General features: G+C 42.4%; 1 protein-coding gene across 1 annotated transcript in view; it reads left to right on the top strand.

The window, feature by feature from the left end:
• The window catches only part of tnn (tenascin N), a 41,524-nt gene that overhangs the window by 12,664 nt on the left and 4,736 nt on the right, over positions 1–24,124 (top strand). Inside the window, exons 4-13 of the mRNA XM_021589499.3 lie at positions 3,526–3,789; positions 4,603–4,785; positions 5,073–5,162; positions 12,406–12,669; positions 13,950–14,213; positions 15,122–15,385; positions 16,376–16,639; positions 17,556–17,819; positions 18,927–19,190; positions 19,546–19,676. Of these exons, the coding sequence (XP_021445174.3) occupies positions 3,526–3,789; positions 4,603–4,785; positions 5,073–5,162; positions 12,406–12,669; positions 13,950–14,213; positions 15,122–15,385; positions 16,376–16,639; positions 17,556–17,819; positions 18,927–19,190; positions 19,546–19,676 (2,252 nt within the window). The remainder of the gene's footprint in view (positions 1–3,525; positions 3,790–4,602; positions 4,786–5,072; positions 5,163–12,405; positions 12,670–13,949; positions 14,214–15,121; positions 15,386–16,375; positions 16,640–17,555; positions 17,820–18,926; positions 19,191–19,545; positions 19,677–24,124) is intronic.

The following is a 24,124-nucleotide window of genomic DNA, read 5'->3' on the forward strand; positions in this document are numbered from 1 at the left end:
TTACATCAGCTGATATCTCAAAGTGCTGTACAGAAACCCAGCCTAAAACCCCAAACTGCAAGCAATGCAGGTGTAGAAGCACGGTGGCTAGGAAAAACTCCCTAGAAAGGCCAAAACCTAGGAAGAAACCTAGAGAGAAACCAGGCTATGAGGGGTGGCCAGTCCTCTTCTGGCTGTGCCGGGTGGAGATTATAACAGAACATGGCCAAGATGTTCAAATGTTCATAAATGACCAGCATGGTCAAATAATAATAATCACAGTAGTTGTCGAGGGTGCAACAAGTCATCATCTCAGGAGTAAATATCAGTTGGCTTTTCATAGCCGATCATTAAGAGTATCTCTACTGCTCCTGCTGTCTCTAGAGAGTAGAAAACAGCAGGTCTGGGACAGGTAGCACGTCCGGTGAACAGGTCAGGGTTTCATAGACGCAGGCAGAACAGTTGAAACTGGAGCAGCAGCACGGCCAGGTGGACTGGGGACAGCAAGTAGTCATCATGCCAGGTACTCCTGAGGCATGGTCCTAGGGCTCAGGTCCTCCGAGAGAGAGTGAGAAAGAGAGAAAGAGAGAATTAGAGAGAGCATACTTAAATTCACACAGGACACCGGATAAGACAGGAGAAGTACTCCAGATATAACAGACTGACCCTAGCCCCCCGATACATAAACTACTGCTGCATAAATACTGGAGGCTGAGACAGGAGGGGTCAGGAGACACTGTGGCCCCATCCGATGATACCCCCCGGACAGGGCCAAACAGGCAGGATGTAACCCCACCCACTTTGCCAAAGCAAAGCCCCCACACCACTAGAGGGGTATCTTCAAACACCAACTTACCATCCTGAGACAAGGCCGAATATAGCCCACAAAGATCTCCGCCACGGCACAACCCAAGGGGGGGGCCAACACATACAGGAAGATCACGTCAGTGACTCAACCCACTCAAGTGACGCACCCCTCCTAGGGACGGCATGGAAGAGCACCAGTAAGCCAGTGACTCAGCCCCTGTAATAGGGTTAGAGGCAGAGAATCCCAGTGGAGAGAGGGGAACCGGCCAGGCAGAGACAGCAAGGGAGGTTCGTTGCTCCAGAGCCTTTCCGTTCACCTTCACACTCCTGGGCCAGACTACACTCAATCATATGACCTACTGAAGAGATGAGTCTTCAGTAAAGACTTAAAGATTGAGACCGAGTCTGCGTCTCTCACATGGGTAGGCATACCATTCCATAAAAATGGAGCTCTGTAGGAGAAAGCCCTGCCTCCAGCTGTTTGCTTAGAAATTCTAGGGACAATTAGGAGGCCTGCGTCTTGTGACCGTAGCGTACATGTAGGTATGTACGGCAGGACCAAATCGGAAAGATAGGTAGGAGCAAGCCCATGTAATGCTTTGTAGGTTAGCAGTAAAACCTTGAAATCAGCCCTTGCCTTAACAGGAAGCCAGTGTAGGGAGGCTAGCACTTTTATGATCATTTTTTTTGGTTCTAGTCAGGATTCTAGCAACCGTATTTGGCACTAACTGAAGTTTATTTAGTGCTTTATCCAGGTAGCCGGAAAGTAGAGCATTGTAGAGCTATTGCAATCACTGAGATTCAGATTTTCAAGCAGTGCCGCAAGAGATATTTGGAGTTATAGCAAGTTTCATATAGGAACTGTTGATTTAACTCCAACAACAATGGGGACATGTGAAGGGGAAAGAGGGAGGCTATGTGAATTTATGAGTTGGATTTGGAGGACAAATATTATGAGTATGGGACAAAAGCTATAGTATACTGAGTCATTTTCTGTTTTGTGTGGAGGAGTGCATTTGAAGCTACGCTATATGGTAAATAGGGATCTTTTCCACAAACATAGGCATTTTAGAGTCCAGAAAATGATCAGACCTTGAGGTGCACTATCATGAATTCTATTTCCATTTAGCAATGCTAACCATCTCCTAACTCACTACTATGATTGTGTCTGGGATCAGAATGTGGGCCTTTGGAGATTTGGGGTGTTTATTTAATGATAAAGAACTCAGACACACATTTCAAATAAATCACCAAGAGAAAACCTAAAGGGTTTTATTGAGGGTATATTTTATTCTCCCCACAAAAGACCTTGGTGGATTTCTGTGGATTTCTAAATGCAAGATCACAGCCATACAGATGCTGCATGTGGATTTGGTCTGTTTTCCATGTACACTTCCTGAGTTGGCCCATAATGCTCTTTCCACCATGGCAGACTCAGTAAAAACAGGACCTTATATGAATCACTGAAAAGTGGGATCACTCACAGACAAATGGCAGTTACAAGCAGACTTGTTCATTCACATTTTTGCTTCACATTTCAGAATCACATTACATTCTCAAACGGGTGATCTTGAATATTATTTGCATTGTAATGATGTATGGTCACAGCACAACATGGAAACAGCTTCCCCACTTGTGTCTCGTATTAATTATGACACAGAGAACACTGGGCAGCACACGTTCAGCCCACTTGATGAAAAGCTTATTTACAGTTTTCTCCAAATGTTTTTAACACCAAACAGATTTTTCCTTGGTTCAGAACCTGCCACTGTAGATTTATGCTTCCCTTCTTTATGAAGTCCAAACATAATTTCTGTTAGGATATTAATTTTCTTCTTCAAAATATGCTTCCCCCATTAACAATTCCGTCAGGACACACATTTCCCTTCCTTTAGCTTTTTACAAATCTCTAGATGTTAATTTATTCGTCCCTCTGGCCTTTCTGAAATATTATTTAAGTGCAAAATTGTTACTGGCGGTGGCTGTAGAAAATGTCAGGAACAGGCATAATAACTGCCACTGTTTGAAAAGGCCCCTGCTGAAGAGAAAGCTTCCTGCCTTCATCATGTGGAACAATGTCCAAACCTGCTGTTCATTTTTTCCTGGTAAATGTGGTCTCCTGAGCACCCATTTCATATTTCCCCCAATGTACAGTTACGCTTTTTCTGTGCATGAATTTCTCAAATTCACCACCTAAGGTCGCCTGTGCATTTCCCTGTACCCGCAGGAATATCTTGGCGTGGAAAGTTTGCTCCGTACACAGTTGACTGGCCGTCTCCCTAGGCTCACTTTCATGTTATTGAAACGTTCCCCTATAGTCTCTGATTCGCCAGACCATATTTTCCACCATCTTAATTGAAGGATCCTGGCTAGATATAACACTGTAACCACAGAAAAGCAATATCTTTTCACCAATTTCCATCTCAGGTTTTTGAAAAACCACTAAAAGTTAAAAATGTTATTTTCCTTAAATCAGATATGTTATTTCTGTCAGAGTAACATCGAGTGAAGTGTGAAAAGAGTGAAAAAGAGAGAAAGCAATAACATAGCGACCTTAATACAATAGCTTCTGATCTCTTCAAGAGGGTTTGATCTCCTGGCATAACAGCTGACGTTTTGAACTGACAGGCCACCAGGTTTATCCTGGTTGGGGTTACCCCTCGAATTCATGAAAATAACATAGTGAGTAACAGAGTTTTGAGCTGTCCCTTAACCAACCATACCCATGTTCCCCCTTAGTGTTTGGCCCTAACGGCCTGCGTCTGGTCAGGGTGACTGATGTCTCGCTACTGGTAGAGTGGCAGGCGGTGAGAGCAGCAGAGTACTACGTCTTGACCTGGCACCCTGAGGGCAACGAGGCAGAGCTGGAGCAGGTCACCGTTCCCAACACAGAGACCTCCTACCTGATCACCGGTCTTAGGCCGGGGGTCACCTACGTAGTGCAGGTGTACGCTGTCATCAAGGAGATCCAGAGCGAGGGGGACAGGATAGAGGCGACCACAGGTAAAGATGTGAAGTGAACCACAGTATGTTTCTCACAGCATTGATTTGTACTTTGTCCTTTTCTCTCACAAGTGCAGCTGCTTTCGTTTGTAGTAAGTGGTTCTGGATGCCAATTTTAATTTTCTGTCATCACATATAATTCACTGTGTACCGTATGTACAGTTGACCCAAATAACCCTGAAGTCTGTTTGTACTAAACTATTCACTTAGTGATAGTTTGTTTACCATTAGGTTAAAGGTAATTACACTAGGCAGCCTAATTACAAGGAAATTAAGTCGTGGACACATTTTATGGAAATGAGGCTAGTTCACAGATGTGGCGAAGACAGGAACTGAGCACAGAGCCTTGGGCTGTGGGAAACATCTCAGTGCATGACATTCCTCTCTGGGCATGAGAAAAAGCCTGATCATCTGGCTATGACAAAGACTCTAGCCACACAAGACGCTTTAACTTCAAAACATTATCCCTTCCAAATGGTTTAAATCTTTTTCCCCCCTGAGAAAGAACATTTAAAGGACATTAGTCAGCCCCTTTCTGGTATTTCATTAGTTTTTCCTGTCCTTTAATGGGCTCGTATGCAAGATCACGTACAGGAAGAGCCTCACAGGAAACATGCTGTGGTTCTGTACTTCAGTTATGACACTCTTTGGTAACCTACTGGGCCTGTCTTATAACTTGTCCCCAATCAAACCATACAACTAATAGATCATTATTGTGACATGAATGATTGTCAGCTTCGGTGTTGTATAAATACAATGGTTAAGTGTCACTATTTTGACATATTCTAATGAGACCATGTTGACCCTACACAGTGGTGTCTGGTATTGATGGTATCCGGGTATTGGGCCAGACTGAGGACTCTATCCAGGTGGACTGGCAGAACCCTGCAGCACCTCTGGACCACTTCAGACTAACCCATGCTAACCCTGACGGGCAGGAGGAGGAGCAGATCGTACCTATGAGTGCAGAGGCCAGGACCACCAACACCATCGTAGGTACGTCATTTAAACAAGGAGAACACTGTCTGGAATATTTTAAAATAGAATAGTACGTCATATTTTAAAACTGTTTCCTGTGTAACCATCTGTTTTAATGTTCTCCACCTCCCCTCACTTGAGCAGAACACTCATAACCCTTTGAGCATTCACAGATCATCCATTTTGTTTTCTATGTACATAAATGGCTATAATCATTGAATAGTGTTCAAATGTATTGTGGTAGATTAAGAACCTTGAACCACTGTGAGGTTTTGCAGCTTACTTTCTCTGTATGTGTTATACAGGACTGCAACCTGGCACTGAGTACCTCATCACAGTGCAAGGCATCAAAGGCACCATCGAGGGGAAAGCCTCCTTCGTCACCGGGGTCACAGGTGAATGCTGCTGATTCTAGACAACATGGGATATCTGGGGGTTTCAGGGAGTGGGGAGAACCTATGGCTGTGTACCAAATGGCACCCTGTTTCATGTATAGAATAGCCCTGGGGACCTGGTCAGAAACAAGTGCACATCATAGGGAATAGGGTGCCATTTGGGACACGGTTACCATATCCAACATCAGCCAGCTGTAACCACCCTCTGTAGCCCATTGGACCATAGTCTAACTCTAAATCCTTCCCAACTCTACTGTGGGAACAGCAGACAGGCACAGAATGTGCTATAAAGCATAGAATGATAACTGTACCCTGATATTTGGTCTTACTATAACAGACAATGATAATAGAATAATGACCGAAATGACAGTCTAATAATTATGGCTAGTGATTATGGGTCAGAAATGACAGTCTAATAATTATGGCTAGTGATTATGGATCAGAAATGACAGTCTAATAATTATGGCTAGTGATTATGGGTCAGAAATTACAGTTGAATAATTTTCACAGGTTCTAATAATTGAGGTAAGAGTGGTTAGCGCAAGAATGGAAGAGGCAAGTGGAAGGGGGAAAAAGTAAGGAACTTGTCTTTTGTCCCTGCATTAAAGACCAAAATTGGTTAAAGAAAATTGTGATGAATAAAAAAGTATACCAGTTTAACTTAAGGGCCCAAAAATTGACAGCTGTGCCGTATAGATTGTAAAATAGTTAGGAAGAGATTTTCAATGTACCGATTCCATGGCACATGGTTTATGAACTGACACACAAAACAACGGCAGAATAAAACGTATAATTTTAAAAATACATGTATTATACACAATTCTTGCGACCACTAGAATATTATAAATATGGGGGATACAACCATCCCAGCTCTGCAGATTTTGCTGCGAAGAGACCGAATCATTAGATAATTTGTTTTGATACTGTTCATATGTAGCTTTTTGGTTGCAGGTTCAGGAATGACTGAAGAATTGCAACATTTACCTGGAGCTAACTCTGCAGATAGCACTACTGGGGGATTTTAAAAGTCATCATCAATTGATCAATAACATAATAATACCTTTAGCAAAAATGTTTATCTTTAATTTACAATCTGTTGAAACTATGAGAATAGAAAGGTTCAGAACTTTTGTGAAACATCACAGCACAGTTGACACATTTTTGGCAAATTGAAATAAAAAATGGATGGTGTTAAGAGAGAGATGGGAGGGGTTGAGCGGAGCTGAAGGGTGGGATTCAAAACAACAAGATAACTCATGTCAAATATACTGTGTTCGTAAAATGTATAAACAGCACAGATACAAATATATGGCACTGGATGTTCTTCAGAGATAGATGGGAGGGGTTGATGGTAGCTGAAGGATGTTCTTCAGAGATAGATGGGAGGGGTTGATGGTAGCTGAAGGATGTTCTTCAGAGATAGATGGGAGGGGTTGATGGTAGCTGAAGGATGGGATTCAGAGATAGATGGGAGGGGTTGATGGTAGCTGAAGGATGTTCTTCAGAGATAGATGGGAGGGGTTGATGGTAGCTGAAGGATGTTCTTCAGAGATAGATGGGAGGGGTTGATGGTAGCTGAAGGATGGGATTCAGAGATAGATGGGAGGGGTTGATGGTAGCTGAAGGATGTTCTTCAGAGATAGATGGGAGGGGTTGATGGTAGCTGAAGGATGTTCTTCAGAGATAGATGGGAGGGGTTGATGGTAGCTGAAGGATGGGATTCAGAGATAGATGGGAGGGGTTGATGGTAGCTGAAGGATGGGATTCAGAGATAGATGGGAGGGGTTGATGGTAGCTGAAGGATGTTCTTCAGAGATAGATGGGAGGGGTTGATGGTAGCTGAAGGATGGGATTAAAAACAAACAAAAAAAGAACTATTGTAAAATACATAGTGTCTGTAAAATATATACAGTATGTATAAACTGGAAGTAGAAACCTAAGTGTTGTTGTCTACTATTTTACTCCAAATAGGGTGGGGGGAAATAATGAAGGAAAATATATTTTTTAAAAGCTGATCTACCTGAGCAATAGTCTCATGTAGCTCAGTTGGTAGGGAATGGTGCTTGCAATGCCAGGGTTTTGGGTTTGATTCCCATGGGGGACAAGTAGGAAAACATATGCACTCAATACAGTAAGTCACTCTGGATAAGTACGCCTGCTAAATGACTAAAATGGTAGTAGAACACATTGTGTAACAGCTTGATATTGTCACCAATGATCCGAGCCTTAAGGTGAGAATAGTCCATGATTTATGTAAGCCATCTGGTCCTTAAAGAATATTAACATGGGAATCCCTTATTTGGACTTCACAAGGATTCCGTTGAGTTGTTTGAGGATGAATTCATTAAGGATATTAACTTCTACAGCTGGTCCTATCCAACCTGTTACTTGCCTCCTAGTTGACTGACTGACTGGTCTACAATGGCAGCTTATCCAACTTGACCTGCTCCTTTTGTCAGGGTGATGTAGTGGTTCAAAAAGGAGAGCTCCCTGTCTCGTTACGCTGATGACGCTTTGTTTTCTCAACTCTCAGACGACTTTTAATGGTTTTTATTTGGAGTTAACTCTGTAGCGCTCCCGTTTGATGGTTGTCAGGTGGCTTCCATGATCTCACACATGCTTCCCCTACAGAGCTAATCTTCACATGATTCACAGTGGCTTGTCCTAAACCTTCACATGAGGAGTTGCACGTAAGGCTTATAGTGATTTTGTAATTCGGAACTCCTGAGTTCCCTTAGATAGGCATAAAATTAGTTCAAGATGAGTGTGTGGGGCGGTTGCTTTTAAAAGGGTAATCTATTACTGCTACTGCACGGTTTGTTCTCCTCAGAGCAATAAAGTCACACACGTAAAAGAAAAATAGGAAAAAACAAACATAATAGCATTCACAAAGAGACAGTCTAATATGTCTGTGACTGTCTGTGAATATATGAGCCTCCTACTAACTGTACAGAGTATGAAACTGTATCCTGCGGGGCCGCCCCTGACAGCTCACATTACAGTATGGAAGCCTCAATTATAGGAGCATTTTCTTCTTCTCTCAGCAAGTTATACATTACAGAATGTTCTCTCACACAAGTGGCCGGTCCTCCACTTACAACAAGAGAGGAAAAGGGCTTTTCAATACCTCTCTCTTTCAGGACAGACTCAGTATTTATTTACTATGAAAATTGCAGCTAGAGTGCATTACACACACATTAAGTATTTGATACACTGGCGATTTAGCAGGTTTTCCTACTTACAAAGCATGTAGAGGTCTGTAATTTTTATCATAGGTACACTTCAACTGTGAGAGACGGAATCTAAAACAAAAATCCATAAAATCTCATTGTATGATTTTTAAGTAATTAATTTGCATTTTATTGCATGACATAAGTAGTTGATCACCTACCAACCAGTAAGAAATCCGGCTCTCACAGACCTGTTAGTTTTTCTTTAAGAATCCCTCCTGTTCTCCACTCATTACCTGTATTAACTACACCTGTTTGAACTCGTTACCTGTATAAAAGACACCTGTCCACACACTCAATCAAACAGACTCCAACCTCTCCACAATGGCCAAGACCAGAGAGCTGTGTAGGACATCAGGGATAAAATTGTAGACCTGCACAAGGCTGGGATGGACTACAGGACAATAGGCAAGCAGCTTGGTGAGAAGGCAACAACTGTTGGCACAATTATTAGAAAATGGAAGAAGTTCAAGATGAGGGTCAATCACCCTCGGTCTGGGGCTCCATGCAAGATCTCACCTCGTGGGGCATCAATGATCATGAGGAAGGTGAGGGATCAGCCCAGAACTACACGGCAGGACCTGGTCAATGACCTGAAGAGAGCTGGGTCCACAGACTCAAGAAAACCATTAGTAACACACTACGCCGTCATGGATTAAAATCCTGCAGCGCACACAAGGTCCCCCTGCTCAAGCCAGCGCATGTCCAGGCCCGTCTGAATTTTGCCAATGACCATCTGGATGATCCAGAGGAGGAATGGGAGAAGGTCATGTGGTCTGATGAGACAAAAATAGAGCTTTTTGGTCTAAATTCAACTCGCAGTGTTTGGAGGAAGAAGAAGGATGAGTACAACCCCAAGAACACCATGCCAACCGTGAAGCATGGAGGTGGAAACATCATTCTTTGGGGATGCTTTTCTTCACCGTATTGAGGGGAGGATGGATGGGGCCATGTATCGCAAGATCTTGGCCAACAACCTCCTTCCCTCAGTAAGAGCATTGAAGATGGTTCGTGGCTGGGTCTTCTAGCACGACAACGACCCGAAACACACAGCCAGGGCAACTAAGGAGTGGCTCCGTAAGAAGCATCTAAAGGTCCTGGAGTGACCTAGCCAGTCTCCAGACCTGAACCCAATAGAAATTCTTTGGAGGGAGCTGAAAGTCCGTATTGCCCAGCGACAGCCACGAAACCTGAAGGATCTGGAGAAGGTCTGTAGGGAGGAGTGGGCCAAAAGCCCTGCTGCAGTGTGTGCAAACCTGGTCAAGAACTACAGGAAACGTATGATCTCTGTAATTGCAAACAAAGGTTTCTGTACCAAATATTAAGTTCTGCTTTTCTGATGTATCAAATACTTATGTCATGCAATAAAATGCAAATGAATTACTTAAAAATCATACAATGTGATTTTCTGGATTTTTGTTTTAGATTCCGTCTCTCACAGTTGAAGTGATAAAAATCACAGACCTCTGCATGCTTTGTAAGTAGGAAAACCTGCAAAATCGGCAGTGTATCAAATACTTGTTCTCCCCACTGTATATACATATATATATATATATATATGCCATTTATCAGACACTTTTATCCAAAGCAAATTACAGTCATGCGTGCATGCATTTTAAGCATGCAAATAATATCATGCCATTTTATTCAATGGCTACAAAGGGCTCTCTCTTCTACTGTGTGGTCATCATAAATCCTTATTTCACAGACAATGAAACAGTGGAGTACAGTGCTAGACCTTGACACGTTTCCCAGGGCGCAGTTAGGAGACATGAATTATAGCGAGCTATTACAGCATCTGAACAAGCCAAAATCGATTGAATCGCTACCTGTCATAGTGACCTGCCAGAGGATTGTAAGGCTAATAAACACAACATAGTTGTCTGCTGGTGTTACCTAATCAGATTCAATCAAGTTTACACAGGAGCGGTCGTATAACCAGAAGCAGCTGCATAGCTAGGTGAAAGCCAGGGAAAGTGTTTAGCCTTCATGCTATATGGTCCCTGGACTCGAAGGTCCTGTGGAGCTGTGGAGTACAGCCGGGCTGCAGTTGGTACGTACAGTAAGTGGAGGCGGACTCTGGCGCCCTTAGTCCTTATTCTTCAGAGTTATGCTGAGGTGCTGAAGTTACTAATCTCTTCTTCCCCTAATAAATATCTTCAGAAATAGTTATGAGCTGCTAATTTCAGTGTGGGTGGACTTTAGGTCTATACATACCTGTACATAGCCATGTACACTGCTGTTAAGAAAAATGGCACCCTTCTGATTGGGCCGGGACGATACCAGTATCGCGATACTCGTTAGTATCGTGGCAAGGAAACAAAACACGAAGCGGATTAAATCCTTTAGGAAAACAGCCCTTAATGTAGGAAACAAACATCATTATGTTGTCATCCAGATTCACATGTATTTATTTTCCAAGCTACAGTATTTATTTTATTTTACCTTTATTTAACCAGGTAGGCTAGTTGAGAACAAGTTCTCATTTGCAACTGCGACCTGGCCAAGATAAAGCGTAGCAATTCGACACATACAACAACACAGTTACACGTGGAATAAGGAAATAAAGTTAAGGAAAGTTAAGTTAAGGAAATAAATAGGCCACGGTGGCGAAGTATAGCACGCAATATTTTACATACCAAAGAGTTTGATCTGCTCCGGGTTTTCATTTTCGCCATGGAAAGAATATTGCGATACTGGTATCGTCCGGCCCTACCTTCTGACACAGCTCTCCCTTGGGCTCCTCGAGCACTCAACTTTCTGCCGTCACTGCCCGTTTAAGTAAGGCTATCGTGTAAATGCAGCTCGTTCCCCAGGCGGTAAGGCCTGTAAGGAGGCCTATGATGGAATAGCTGTTTTCCACATGGTAAACCACAACCAGTGTTTTGTAGTCTCCCACTCAGCCACTGTGGCGGCAGAACCTTGAGCTAACCCAATCCGTCATACGCCACGGCCTCGCCAGGCTGTCTTCAGCCTCTCCCACGGAAATAAAACACCTACCAAAGTGCTGATCTGTTCAAGCATGAACAACCATGCATTGCAGAGGATGATAAATCTGTAGCATGTGTGTCTGTCTGCATTTTTGTTTGATAAGTAAGAAAGATATTTCTGACAAGTGCTCCCTTTTGCAGGGAAATGAAGGTCTCAGCTTGGGACAACAGAGAAAAGGCTTAACTCATACACTGTACACATGCTTTTCTCAAAGTCTACTGCTACTTTGTTAATTAACTTGTTGGCATTTTCTTGCAACTAATCTCTTTGAGCTTGACGAGCAATGTGCCCACATGCAGTGGCAAAAAGACAACAGCTAAACCCTATATGTGGCTCCCATTCCCAGAACGTTGTCTTTGGATGCATCATTAATCAGTTTTCATGATGCGGATAGCGCGGTGACATAGAGCTGACCTTGGCGGAGTCATGGAGGAAAAGCCCAATGATGATTTCTTTTACATGTTTTCTCACTTCCTCTCTCTCTCTCTCTCTCTCTCTCTCTCTCTCTCTCTCTCTCTCTCTCTCTCTCTCTCTCTCTCTCTCTCTCTCTCTCTCTCTCTCTCTCTCTCTCTCTCTCTCTCTCTCTCTCTCTCTCTCTCTCTCTCTCTCTCTCTCTCTCTCTCTCTCTCTCTCAATGTCACGCTTTCCTTACTCCAGCGACCACCATTTCACTGCAACCCCATTCCCCTCACTCATCCTGCTCTGCTCTGTGCTCCGGTCTGGATCCCCCCTGTCAGTGTGTCCACATCCGCCATATTTATTCTCTGTCCTCTCATACCTTAAGCCCACTGACCTCCTCCTGTTTCCTCACAGAGAGATAGAGAGCCTGTCTGTGTTCGTCTTCCAGCCTGCTACTAGGACCTCTGTCTGCCCATAAGAATGTATTTTCCCACAGTTGAATGACCGACTTCAAAAAAAGTCAATGTTTCAATAGTGTTTTATAAACCATATGAGTGTCGGTATAGAAAATAAATATGCTTTACACAGCATCTCGCCTGCCTCCATCCTCATTATATCAACAGATCTTGACGCTCCTACTAACCTCTTGACCAAAGAAGTGACAGAGGACACTGCTACCGTGGAATGGCAGAAGGTACAAGCAGAGATCGACGGCTACATGATCAGCTACAGCTCTGCTGAGGGCTCCAGTGGGGAGATCACTGTGGGGGCAGACAGCAGCTCCTACAGGCTGACTGGGCTGAGGCCTGGAGTCATCTACACAGTCTACATCTGGGCTGTCAAGGGCTCCCGGATCAGCAGGAAGAGCTCCACAGAAGCTGAGACAGGTAAACTGTTGTGACTCTGATAGCATAATAATTAAACAATTACATAATTTAATAGTGATCACGTTGTTTTTGTTTCCGTTCTAGAAATAGTCTTAAGTGACGTCTGTCTTTATGTTTTGATTCTGATGGCTTATGGATGAATAGGAGAGATCTTCTCATCCTATGCTTTCTGTAGGTCCTTTGACAATCCTTTTCTTTTGGGCTATTGTGGATAGATCTTCGGGTATTTTCACTTTTTAAAGGATGTACTTTACACAATGGCAACATGGTAAAAAAAAACAACAACTGTTAGGCAGACTTTCACCCTCCGATCTTTTGTGCATATTTCTCTTCCTCACATCTTTGCCAAGAGGGACACTCTCACTCAGACCTGTACTGGGAAGCTATTTTAAGTAATAAGGGTAGATACTTCTTTTGACATGAGTTTAGCTTAGCCTAGCATTGTGGAACATGTTTGTGAGAATGTTTTGGCGACAACAGAGGAGATTTAACTCAAAGGGAACTAGCAAGTATTTTTTTTCTCATTTAATTCTCAAGTGCAATACCAGATGATGCCTGCCGCCAGGAAATAGAGACTATAGAAAAGCACTGCGTAGTAAATGTCCTCTTGGCTCTCACATCGCATAAATATCATCACCCAGTGCTACTGTACTTTCTAAATCAATGTATGTTTTCTCCCCCACAATTCCATTGATACCCAAAATGAACAATACGCTACATTAGGATGTAGGTGACGTGGCGTTGTCTGGCCTTCAGGGACTGTTGGTGTGGGACATTGTGTTAATGGAAGCCTACAGCTGCCTAGTTATGGACACCTGTTTCAGTGAGAAAATGACTGAAACAGACATAGTACACTAACCTGTCCCATAAGTCAAATAACGGGATTCCACATGAATAGAAACATCCGAAAGGGGTGAAATACACGCACGGCCACGTCAGCAGGCAGCGCTCCCCCTGTTTCCTCTGCTGACTGGTTCGGGGAAGATGGGGCAGGGTAGGATTTCTGGATCAGCGAACGTAAATTAACTGTGATACCGGACTGTGGGAAGCTTTCTGCTCTCAAACAAGAGGCTAAATTGAGTCTTAAGTGGACACTGATATTTGATTTAAAAATGTCTGAAAATGTATTGGCGAAAGCCAAAAGCCGACACGCGTTGGTTTTACTTTGAAAAAGAAAGAAAGTAACATAATCCCGAACACATATAGCCTTTAGTGCCTGATACTTACATAGTATATACTGAAACTAATGTACCTACTTACTTATACTGATACCTTTTCAGATCTGGATGCTCCTGCTAACCTGTTGACCAGAGAAGTGACAGAGGACACAATGACAGTAACATGGGAAAAAGTCCAGGCTGAAATTGAAAGCTATGTGATCAGCTACACCTCTGATGAGGGCTCCAGTGGGGAGATCCATGTGGGGGCAGACAGCAGCTCCTACAGGCTGACTGGGCTGAGGCCTGGAGTCATCTACACAGTCTACATCTGGGCTGTCAAGGGCTCCCGGGTCAGCAGGAAGAGCTCCACTGTAGCTGAGACAGGTCACAAACTTGTCTTGTAATTTAAAGGGTCAAAAAAACATGTGGATATCACAGGGGGCTGCTGAGGGGAGGACGGCTTATAATAATGTCTGGAGTGGAGTGAATAGAATGGCATCATGGAAATCATGAGTTTGATGTATTTGATACCATTGCAGTGATTCCTCTCCAGCCATTACCACAAGCCTGTCCTCCCCAATTAAGGTGTCACCAACCTCCTGTGGTGGATATGGCAGTTACTTAGAATAGGACACATTTGTAATAGATCTGGGACTATAAAAAGGAGTGTGTAGTACAACAAATTATCACTCAAACTTGTTTCACTCGTCCTTAGTCATACCTCAACTGACCATCACAGATAATTATGTTTTCAAACAATATGTTATACATAAAGGGACATTCCACTCCAAAATGTAGGCTTGTCAGATGTTTTTTAGACATAAAAAGAATGTCAAGATGAGTCCACATCCCACACCATTGGTTGCGTAGATCCAGCAAGTTACATTCCTGAACCCCAAATTAAAAGAAAAGATAAGCACTGCAAAGCTGGAAATTACATGGTGCTTATCTTTCCTAGTCATTTAGAGGTTTGTCATATAGCTAGAACTACAAAACTGATGGCCTGGGATGGGAACCTATCTCAACAGAAGACCACTTTTGAGGTCTAAAAACACAAGACAAAATCTGATTTTGGAGAATAATTCCTCAAATATAAGACTGTAAATTGTATGCAAAATACTTGTGATACTTCTAAACAAATCTTTACTAGAGAAATATTTTGCCTGTCACAAAAGTCATTTTTTTTTGCACTTGTGAAAATGTGCAACATAACATTATTTCTCCTAGAGGGAAAAAAAATAACAGCATGGAACACTAATATGATATTAACCCATTTACTAATGTCTCTCCAGATCTGGATGCTCCTACTAACCTCTTGACCAGAGAAGTGACCGAGGATACAGCCGATGTGTCGTGGGACAGACCTCTAGCGGACATCGACGGCTACATGATCAGCTACAGCTCTGCTGAGGGCTCCAGTGGGGAGATCCCTGTGGGGGCAGACAGCAGCTCCTACAGGCTGACTGGGCTGAGGCCTGGAGTCATCTACACAGTCTACATCTGGGCTGTCAAGGGCTCCAGGGTCAGCAGGAAGAGCTCCACTGTAGCTGAAACAGGTCACTAACTAGTCTCATACTTTTTGAGTGTGAGGGGTGAGATCCCACACACTGTAGAGATGTTAGTTTAGGGTTTGTCTTTGTTCTAGTTTCCATACCTGTAGGTAGGTAGAACTGAGGTCTGAGCAGACAGTTTACAGTTTCTGCTCCTTTTTATAACCTGTAGGGAACACAATATATGATCTATACTTGTCATGTAGGTTTGTTACTTATGGGTGGCACAAATTGGGATATGGGGAAGTGGAATGTGCAGGGTATATGCAAATGAAATACTGTAGTATAATATTTAAGTTATAATGCCAGAGAAGCCGATGTTTGGAGGATATATTACCACGGGTGTTGTTACCCCTAAGTTGAAGTCGTGTAATACTATAGTAATTACTTTAGTGTTTTTGAGGACTGTAGTGTTTTATTGACATTACTGTAGTATTTACTGTAGTTTTGTGGTGTGTAGTATACTGTATTATTTACTACATTATTCTCCAAAATTATATAGTAAGTACTACAAATGACCAAGGGATACTACATTGTGTAGTATAATATGCTACAGTATATTACAGTTCACTACAGAATTCCATTGTATATAATGTAGTATTCTATAGTAAACTGTAGTATTTGTTCATGTCCAACTACATGTCTAAATTCAAAATTAATGAAAAATAAAATAACTGTCTAAATTCATAATTTAAGATAGTAACTATATTTTGCATTCTTTTGGGATTTGGGATGAGGGCACATGGCTAGATCTACACAACAGATGGCAAGGCATATGGACTTATGTATCAATATTAGACCATTTATTTGGCCTGAAAACCTCTGACAAACTTTGATTTTGGTGTGTAGACTGTTCCTTTAAAGTCTCTCTTATACAATTACAGTGATTTACAGCTCTCTCAGGTATAGCAGGTCTTGAAACAGTAAGTCAATTAAATATCAAACTTCATGACATGACACAGAAGAGCATTAACCCTTATATCAATGGTTCTCCAGATCTGGATGCTCCTACTAACCTCTTGACCAGAGAAGTGACCGAGGATACAGCCGATGTGTCGTGGGACAGACCTCTAGCGGACATCGACGGCTACGTGATCAGCTACAGCTCTGCTGAGGGCTCTAGTGGGGAGATCACTGTGGGGGCAGACAGCAGCTCCTACAGGCTGACTGGGCTGAGGCCTGGAGTCATCTACACAGTCTACATCTGGGCTGTCAAGGGCTCCCGGGTCAGCAGGAAGAGCTCCACTGTAGCTGAAACAGGTCACTAACTAGTCTCATACTTTTTGAGTGTGAGGGGTGAGATCCCACACACTGTAGAGATGTTTATGAGTCATCTTTGTTAATGTTTCCATAACCTGTAGGTAGGTAGGACTGAGGTCTGAACAGACAGTTTACAGCTTCTGCTCCTTTTTATAACCTGTAGGGAACACAATATACAGGTATGGTCTATACTTGTCATGTAAGTTTGTTACTTATGGGTGACACAAATTGGGATATGGGGGACTGGAATGGGCAATGTATTTGCAAAGGTAATACTGTAATTTAATATATTATATGAATTACTTTAGTGTTTTTTGCGGAGTGTAGTGTTTTATTGACATTGCTGTAGTATTTACTGTAGTTTTGCAGTCTGTAATATACTGTTGTATTTACTATATTATGCTACAATATACTACAGAATTATATAGTAAGTACCACACATGACCGAGGGATACTACATTGTGTAGTACAATATACTACAGTATACTACAGAATTCTATAGTAAGTAATGTAGTGTTCTATAGGAAACTGTAGTATTTGTTCATGTTAAACTATGTGCCTAAATCCCAAATGAATGGAAAAGAAAAACTGTCCTAATTCATAATTTAAGATAGTGCCTACATTTTACATTATTTCGGGATTTGGGATGATGGCACATGGGTACAGTAGATCTACACAACAAATGGCAAGGCACATGGACTTATATCAATATTAAACAATTTATGAGGCCTGATAATCTCTGACAAACTTTGATTTTGGTGTGTGAACTGACCCTTTTAAAATCTCTCTTATACAATTACAGTGATTTACAGCTCTCTCAGGTACAGCAGGTCTTGATACAGTAAATCATTTAAATGTCACAAACTTCATGACATGACACAGAAGAGCATTAACCCTTATATCAATGGTTCTCCAGATTTGGATGCTCCTACTAATCTCTTGACCAGAGAAGTGACCGAGGATACAGCCGACGTGTCGTGGGACAGACCTCTAGCGGACATCGACGGCTACATGATCAGCTACAGCTCTGCTGAGGGCTCCAGTGGGGAGATCCCTGTGGGGGCAGACAGCAGCTCCTACAGGCTGACTGGGCTGAGGCCTGGAGTCATCTACACAGTCTACATTTGGGCTGTCAAGGGCTCCAGGGTCAGCAGGAAGAGCTCCACTGTAGCTGAAACAGGTCACTAACTAGTCTCATACTTTTTGAGTGTGAGGGGTGAGATCCCACACACTGTAGAGATATTACTTTAGGGTTTGTCTTTGTTCAAGTTTCCATAACCTGTAGGTAGGTAGGACTGAGGTCTGAACAGACAGTTTACAGCTTCTGCTCCTTTTTTATAACCTGTAGGGAACACAATATATGGTCTATACTTGTCATGTAGGTTTGTCACTTATGTGTGGCACAAATTGGGATATGTGAATGGGCAGGGTATATGCAAATTAAATACTGTAGTATAATATTAGAGCCAACGTGCATCTACACCTGCATTGCTTGCTATTTGGGGTTTTAGGCTGGGTTTCTGTACAGCCCTTTGAGATATCAGCTGATGTAAGAAGGGCTATATAAATACATTTGATTTGATTTGATAAGGCCCGAGAAGCCAGTGTTTGGAGGATATATTACCACGGGTGTTGTTAGGCCTAAGTCGAAGTCGTGTAATACTATAGTAATTACTTTAGTGTTTTTGCGGACTGTAGTGTTTTATTGACATTACTGTAGTGTTTACTGTAGTTTTGTGGCATGTAGTATACTGTATTATTTACTATATTATTGTAAAAAAGGATATAGTAAGTACTACAAATGACCAAGGGATACTACATTGTGTAGTATAATATACTACAGTATATTACAGTTTACATCAGAATTCCACTGTATATAATGTAGTATTCTATAGTAAACTGTAGTATTTGTTCATGTCCAACTATGTGCCTAAATCCCAAATGAATGGAAAATAAAATAACTGTCAATTCATAATTAAGATAGTGCCTATACAGTATTTTGCATTCTTTTGGGATTTGGGATGAGGGCACATGGCTAGATCTACATAACAGATGGCAAGGCACATGGACTTAGATATCAATATTAGACCATTTATTTGGCCTGAAAACCTCTGACAAACTTTGATTTTGGTGTATGAAATGTCCCTTTAAAATCTCTCTTATACAATGAGAGTGATTTACAGCTCTCTTAGGTACAGCAGGTCTTGAAACAGTAAATTAATTAAATGTCACAATCTTCATGACATGACACAGAAGAGCATTAACCCTTATATCAATGGTTCTCCAGATCTGGATGCTCCTACTAACCTCTTGACCAGAGAAGTGACCGAGGATACAGCCGATGTGTCGTGGGACAGACCTCTAGCGGACATCGACGGCTACATGATCAGCTACACCTCTGCTGAGGGCTCCAGTGGGGAGATCACTGTGGGAGCAGACAGCAGCTCCTACAGGCTGACTGGGCTGAGGCCTGGAGTCATCTACACAGTCTACATCTGGGCTGTCAAGGGCTCCCGGGTCAGCAGGAAGAGCTCCACACCAGCTGAGACAGGTTATCTATTTGCCCTGGGGCTCCAGTCGACAGCCAAGTCTTTTCATGATAATTCCACCCATTCATTGTCCAATGAGGCAGATAGTCATTACTGAACAGGAGCTTATCTTGTGGAGGCATAATCATTGAGGAGCTGCAGGTTCCTCCACTCTTACTGGAATGCTGGTCAACTCTGACTAACAGTTCAAGGATCTGCTCATTATGTGAGACATATACAGTGACCTTTTTTGGAGAATAGAGATGGAGGAATGAAAGGCATGATAAATTATACAGAATCTTATTCAATGACTGCAACTGAACATATTCACGTTTTCATTTGACTGAATTGCTTATGTTTTGGATCTTCTCTTCATAGAAATTGATTCGCCTAAGAACCTAAAAGTGTCAGATGTTAAGCTGGACGCTGCGACCCTGACCTGGACTGCTCCCTTAGCCAGAATCGATGGCTACATCCTCACATTCAGAGCTGAGGATGGCACATTGAAGGTACTTTGATTCTCACATGGTTCACCCTCTAGTAGTTGTAAACAGTGATGTATCCAATGTTATGACATCTGTGCATAGCTATATAAATCTATTATCATTGTCAGTTATGTTTTTTATCTTTTAGTATTGGCGATCACAATGACCTTTCATCCTTTTGGTATTTGGTATTTTATTAGGATCCCCAGTAGCTGTTGCGAAAGCAGCAGCTACTCTTCCCGGAGTCCACACAAAACATGAAACATGACATAATACAGAACATTAATATACAAAAAACAGCTCAAGGACAGAAATACAGTGCCTTGCGAAAGTATTCGTCCCCCTTGAACTTTGCGACCTTTTGCCACATTTCAGGCTTCAAACATAAAGATATAAAACTGTATTTTTTTGTGAAGAATCAACAACAAGTGGGACACAATCATGAAGTGGAACGACATTTATTGGATATTTCAAACTTTTTTAACAAATCAAAAACTGAAAAATTGGGCGTGCAAAATTATTCAGCCCCTTTACTTTCAGTGCAGCAAACTCTCTCCAGAAGTTCAGTGAGGATCTCTGAATGATCCAATGTTGACCTAAATGACTAATGATGATAAATACAATCCACCTGTGTGTAATCAAGTCTCCGTATAAATGCACCTGCACTGTGATAGTCTCAGAGGTCCGTTAAAAGCGCAGAGAGCATCATGAAGAACAAGGAACACATATTGAAATGGAAGGAGTATCAGACCACTGCAAATCTACCAAGACCTGGCCGTCCCTCTAAACTTTCAGCTCATACAAGGAGAAGACTGATCAGAGATGCAGCCAAGAGGCCCATGATCACTCTGGATGAACTGCAGAGATCTACAGCTGAGGTGGGAGACTCTGTCCATAAGACAACAATCAGTCGTATATTGCACAAATCTGGCCTTTATGGAAGAGTGGCAAGAAGAAAGCCATTTCTTAAAGATATCCATAAAAAGTGTTGTTTAAAGTTTGCCACAAGCCATCTGGGAGACACACCAAACATGGGTCAGATGAAACCAAAATTGAACTTTTTGGCAACAATGCAAAACGTTATGTTTGGCGTAAAAGCAACACAGCTGAACACACCATCCCCACTGTCAAACATGGTGGTGGCAGCATCATGGTTTGGGCCTGCTTTTCTTCAGCAGGGACAGGGAAGATGGTTAAAATTGATGGGAAGATGGATGGAGCCAAATACAGGACCATTCTGGAAGAAAACCTGATGGAGTCTGCAAAAGACCTGAGATGATGATCCCAAACATAAAGCAAAATCTACAATGGAATGGTTCAAAAATAAACATATCCAGGTGTTAGAATGGCCAAGTCAAAGTCCAGACCTGAATCCAATCGAGAATCTGTGGAAAGACCTGAAAACTGCTGTTCATAAATGCTCTCCATCCAACCTCACTGAGCTCGAGCTGTTTTGCAAGGAGGAATGGGAAAAAATTTCAGTCTCTCGATGTGCAAAACTGATAGAGACATACCCCAAGCGACTTACAGCTGTAATCGCAGCAAAAGGTGGCGCTACAAAGTATTAACTTAAGGGGGCTGAATAATTTTGCACTCCCAATTTTTCAGTTTTTGATTTGTTAAAAAAGTTTGAAATATCCAATAAATGTCGTTCCACTTCATGATTGTGTCCCACTTGTTGTTGATTCTTCACAAAAAAATACAGTTTTATATCTTTATGTTTGAAGCCTGAAATGTGGCAAAAGGTCGCAAAGTTCAAGGGGGCCGAATACTTTCGCAAGGCACTGTACATACATTTAAAAACTGGCACACATAACCTACATATCAATACATACACACAATATCTAGGTCAAATAGGGGAGAGGCGTTGAGCGGTGAGGTGTTGCTTTAACTGTTTTTTAAAACAATGTTTACTGTTCATTTGAGCAATATGAGATGGGAGTTCCATGCAGCACTTGACCATGTGGCTGGACAATAATCAAGATAAGGCAAAACTAGAGCCCGCAGGATATGCTTTTTGGAGTGTGGTGTCCGAGAAGCAGAGCATCTCTTTATAATGGACATGCCTCTCCCCATCTGTACAACCATTGAATCTATGTGTTTTGACCATGACAGTTTAGTCTCCTCAACAGCCACACCATGCATTACCAGATCCAGCTGAGGTCTAGAGCTTATGGAATAATTTGTACCAAATACAATGCTCTTAGTTTTAGAGATGTTCAAGACCAGTTTATTACTGGCCAGCCATTCCAAAACTGACTGCAACTAATTTTTAAGGGTTTCAGTGACTTAGCTGTGGTTGCTGACATGTACAGTGCCTTTGGAAAGTATTCAGACCCCTTGACCTTTTTGTTTGTTAGGTTACAGCCTTATTCTAAAATTGATTAAAATGTTTTTTCCCTCATCAATCTACACGCAATACCCCATAAAGACATCACAATACCCCATAATGACATCACAATACCCCATAAAGACAACGCAAGCACAGGTTTTTAGACATTTTAGCCAATTTATTCAAAATAAAACAACTGAAATATTACATTTACATAAGTATTCAGACCTTTTACTCAGTATTTTGTTGAAGTTTCTCCCATTCGTTTCTGCAGATCCTCTCAAGCGCTATCAGGTTCTCTTCATCTCTTCAGAGATGTTCGACTAGGTTCAAGTCCGGTCTCCGATTGGGTCACTCAAGGACATTCAGACATGTCCTGAAGCCACTCTTGCATTGTCTTGGCTTTGTGCTTAGGGTCGTTGTCCTGTTGGAAGGTGAACCTTCGCCCCAGTCTGAGGTCCTGAGCACTCTGGAGCAGGTTTTCATTAAGGAATTTTCTGCACTTTGCTCCGTTTATCTTTTCCTTGATTCTGACTAGTCTTCCAGTCCATGCCTTTGAAAAACATCCCCACAGCATGATGCTGCCACCACCATGCTTTACCATAGGGATGGTGCCAGGTTTCCTCCAGATGTGACGCTTGGCATTCAGGCCAAAGAGTTTAATCTTGGTTTCATCAGACCTGTTCTGAAAGTCTTTAGGTGCCTTTTGGCAAACTCCAAGCGAGCTGTCATGTGCCTTTTACTGAGGAGTGGCTTCTGACTGGGTTCTTGGTCACCTCCCTGACCAAGGCCCTTCTCCCCCGACTGCTCAGTTTGGCCGGGCGGCCAGCTCTAGGAACTTCTTCAATTTAAGAATGATGGAGGCCACTGTGTTGTTGGGGACCTTCAATGCCGCAGAAATGTTTTGGTACCCTTCCCCAGATCTCCGCCTCGACACAATCCTGTCTCAGAGCCTTACGGACAATTCCTTCAACCTCATGGCTTGGTTTTGGTGCTGACATGCATTGTCAACTGTGTGCCTTTCCAAATCATGTCCAATCAATTGAATTGACCACAGTGGACTCCAATGAATTTGAGAAAAATCTCAAGGATGGTCAATGGAAACAGGATGCACATGAGCTCAATTTCGAGAGTCATACCAAAGGGTCTGAATACTTATGTAAATAAGGTATTTTTCCCCCTTTTTGTCTGTTTGTCATTATGGGTTGGGTCATCAGCATACATGGACACACAGGATTTGTTTAATGCCAGTCGCAGGTCATTGGTAAAAAGGGAAAGAGTAGAAGGCCTAGAGAGCTGCCCTGCGGTACACCACACTCTGCCTGTTTGACATTAGAGAGGCTTCCATTAAAGAAAACCCTCTGAGTTCTAATAGATAGATAGTTCTGAAGCCACAATATGGCAGAGTTTGAAAAGCCATGAAACATATGTTTTCTCAACAACAGGTTATGGTCAATAATATCAAAGGCAGCACTGAAATCTAACTGTACAGCTCCCACAATCTTCTTATTATCAATTTCTTTCAACCAATACACTCAGTGTATCTCACCGGAGAAAGCATATGAGCGAGCAAAACAGCACCCCTCTGTCTTACTATATAGCCCATGTATCTGATATTGTCTGGCCTGAAATAGTATGACATGCCATTTTCTTTTTGATACATGGTCTACACATAAAAGGCCATTTATGCTTGATCATTAAATGTGGTCAGAGTGTGTATGGAGGGTGTGAAGCAATTGAGGGGCCTCCGGAGGCATGCAGAGGCCAAATTGTGCGGGGCACCGCATTGCTGTGCGTCTCCCACATTTTGTAACAATGCGGTGTGCTCTGTAGAGTTCTGCATTGACATGATTGGTTGAAGGTAGGTGAGGGCGGGAGGTCCTGTATAAACACAAACTCACTTCCATGACAATTTACGTAACAACAGCTCTGCTCTGCTCCGTGAAGCGCAAGAAGTATGAATAAACTGACTTCTGCAGAGGCCGTATTACAATGAAGACTTAGGATTGACCATGCAGCGCCTTTTATGAGACAGAGCGGCGCTGTTTCACTCGCTTAGATCTTTTATCTGAGATTGATGTCTTTCTGTCAGCACGCATCTCCGCAAATAAATTATCTATATTTTAAGGGCAAGGAGGTA

This window comes from Oncorhynchus mykiss, chromosome 28 (assembly GCF_057628025.1).
Source record: "Oncorhynchus mykiss isolate SJ-2025 chromosome 28, ASM5762802v1, whole genome shotgun sequence".
NCBI lineage: Eukaryota > Metazoa > Chordata > Actinopteri > Salmoniformes > Salmonidae > Oncorhynchus > Oncorhynchus mykiss.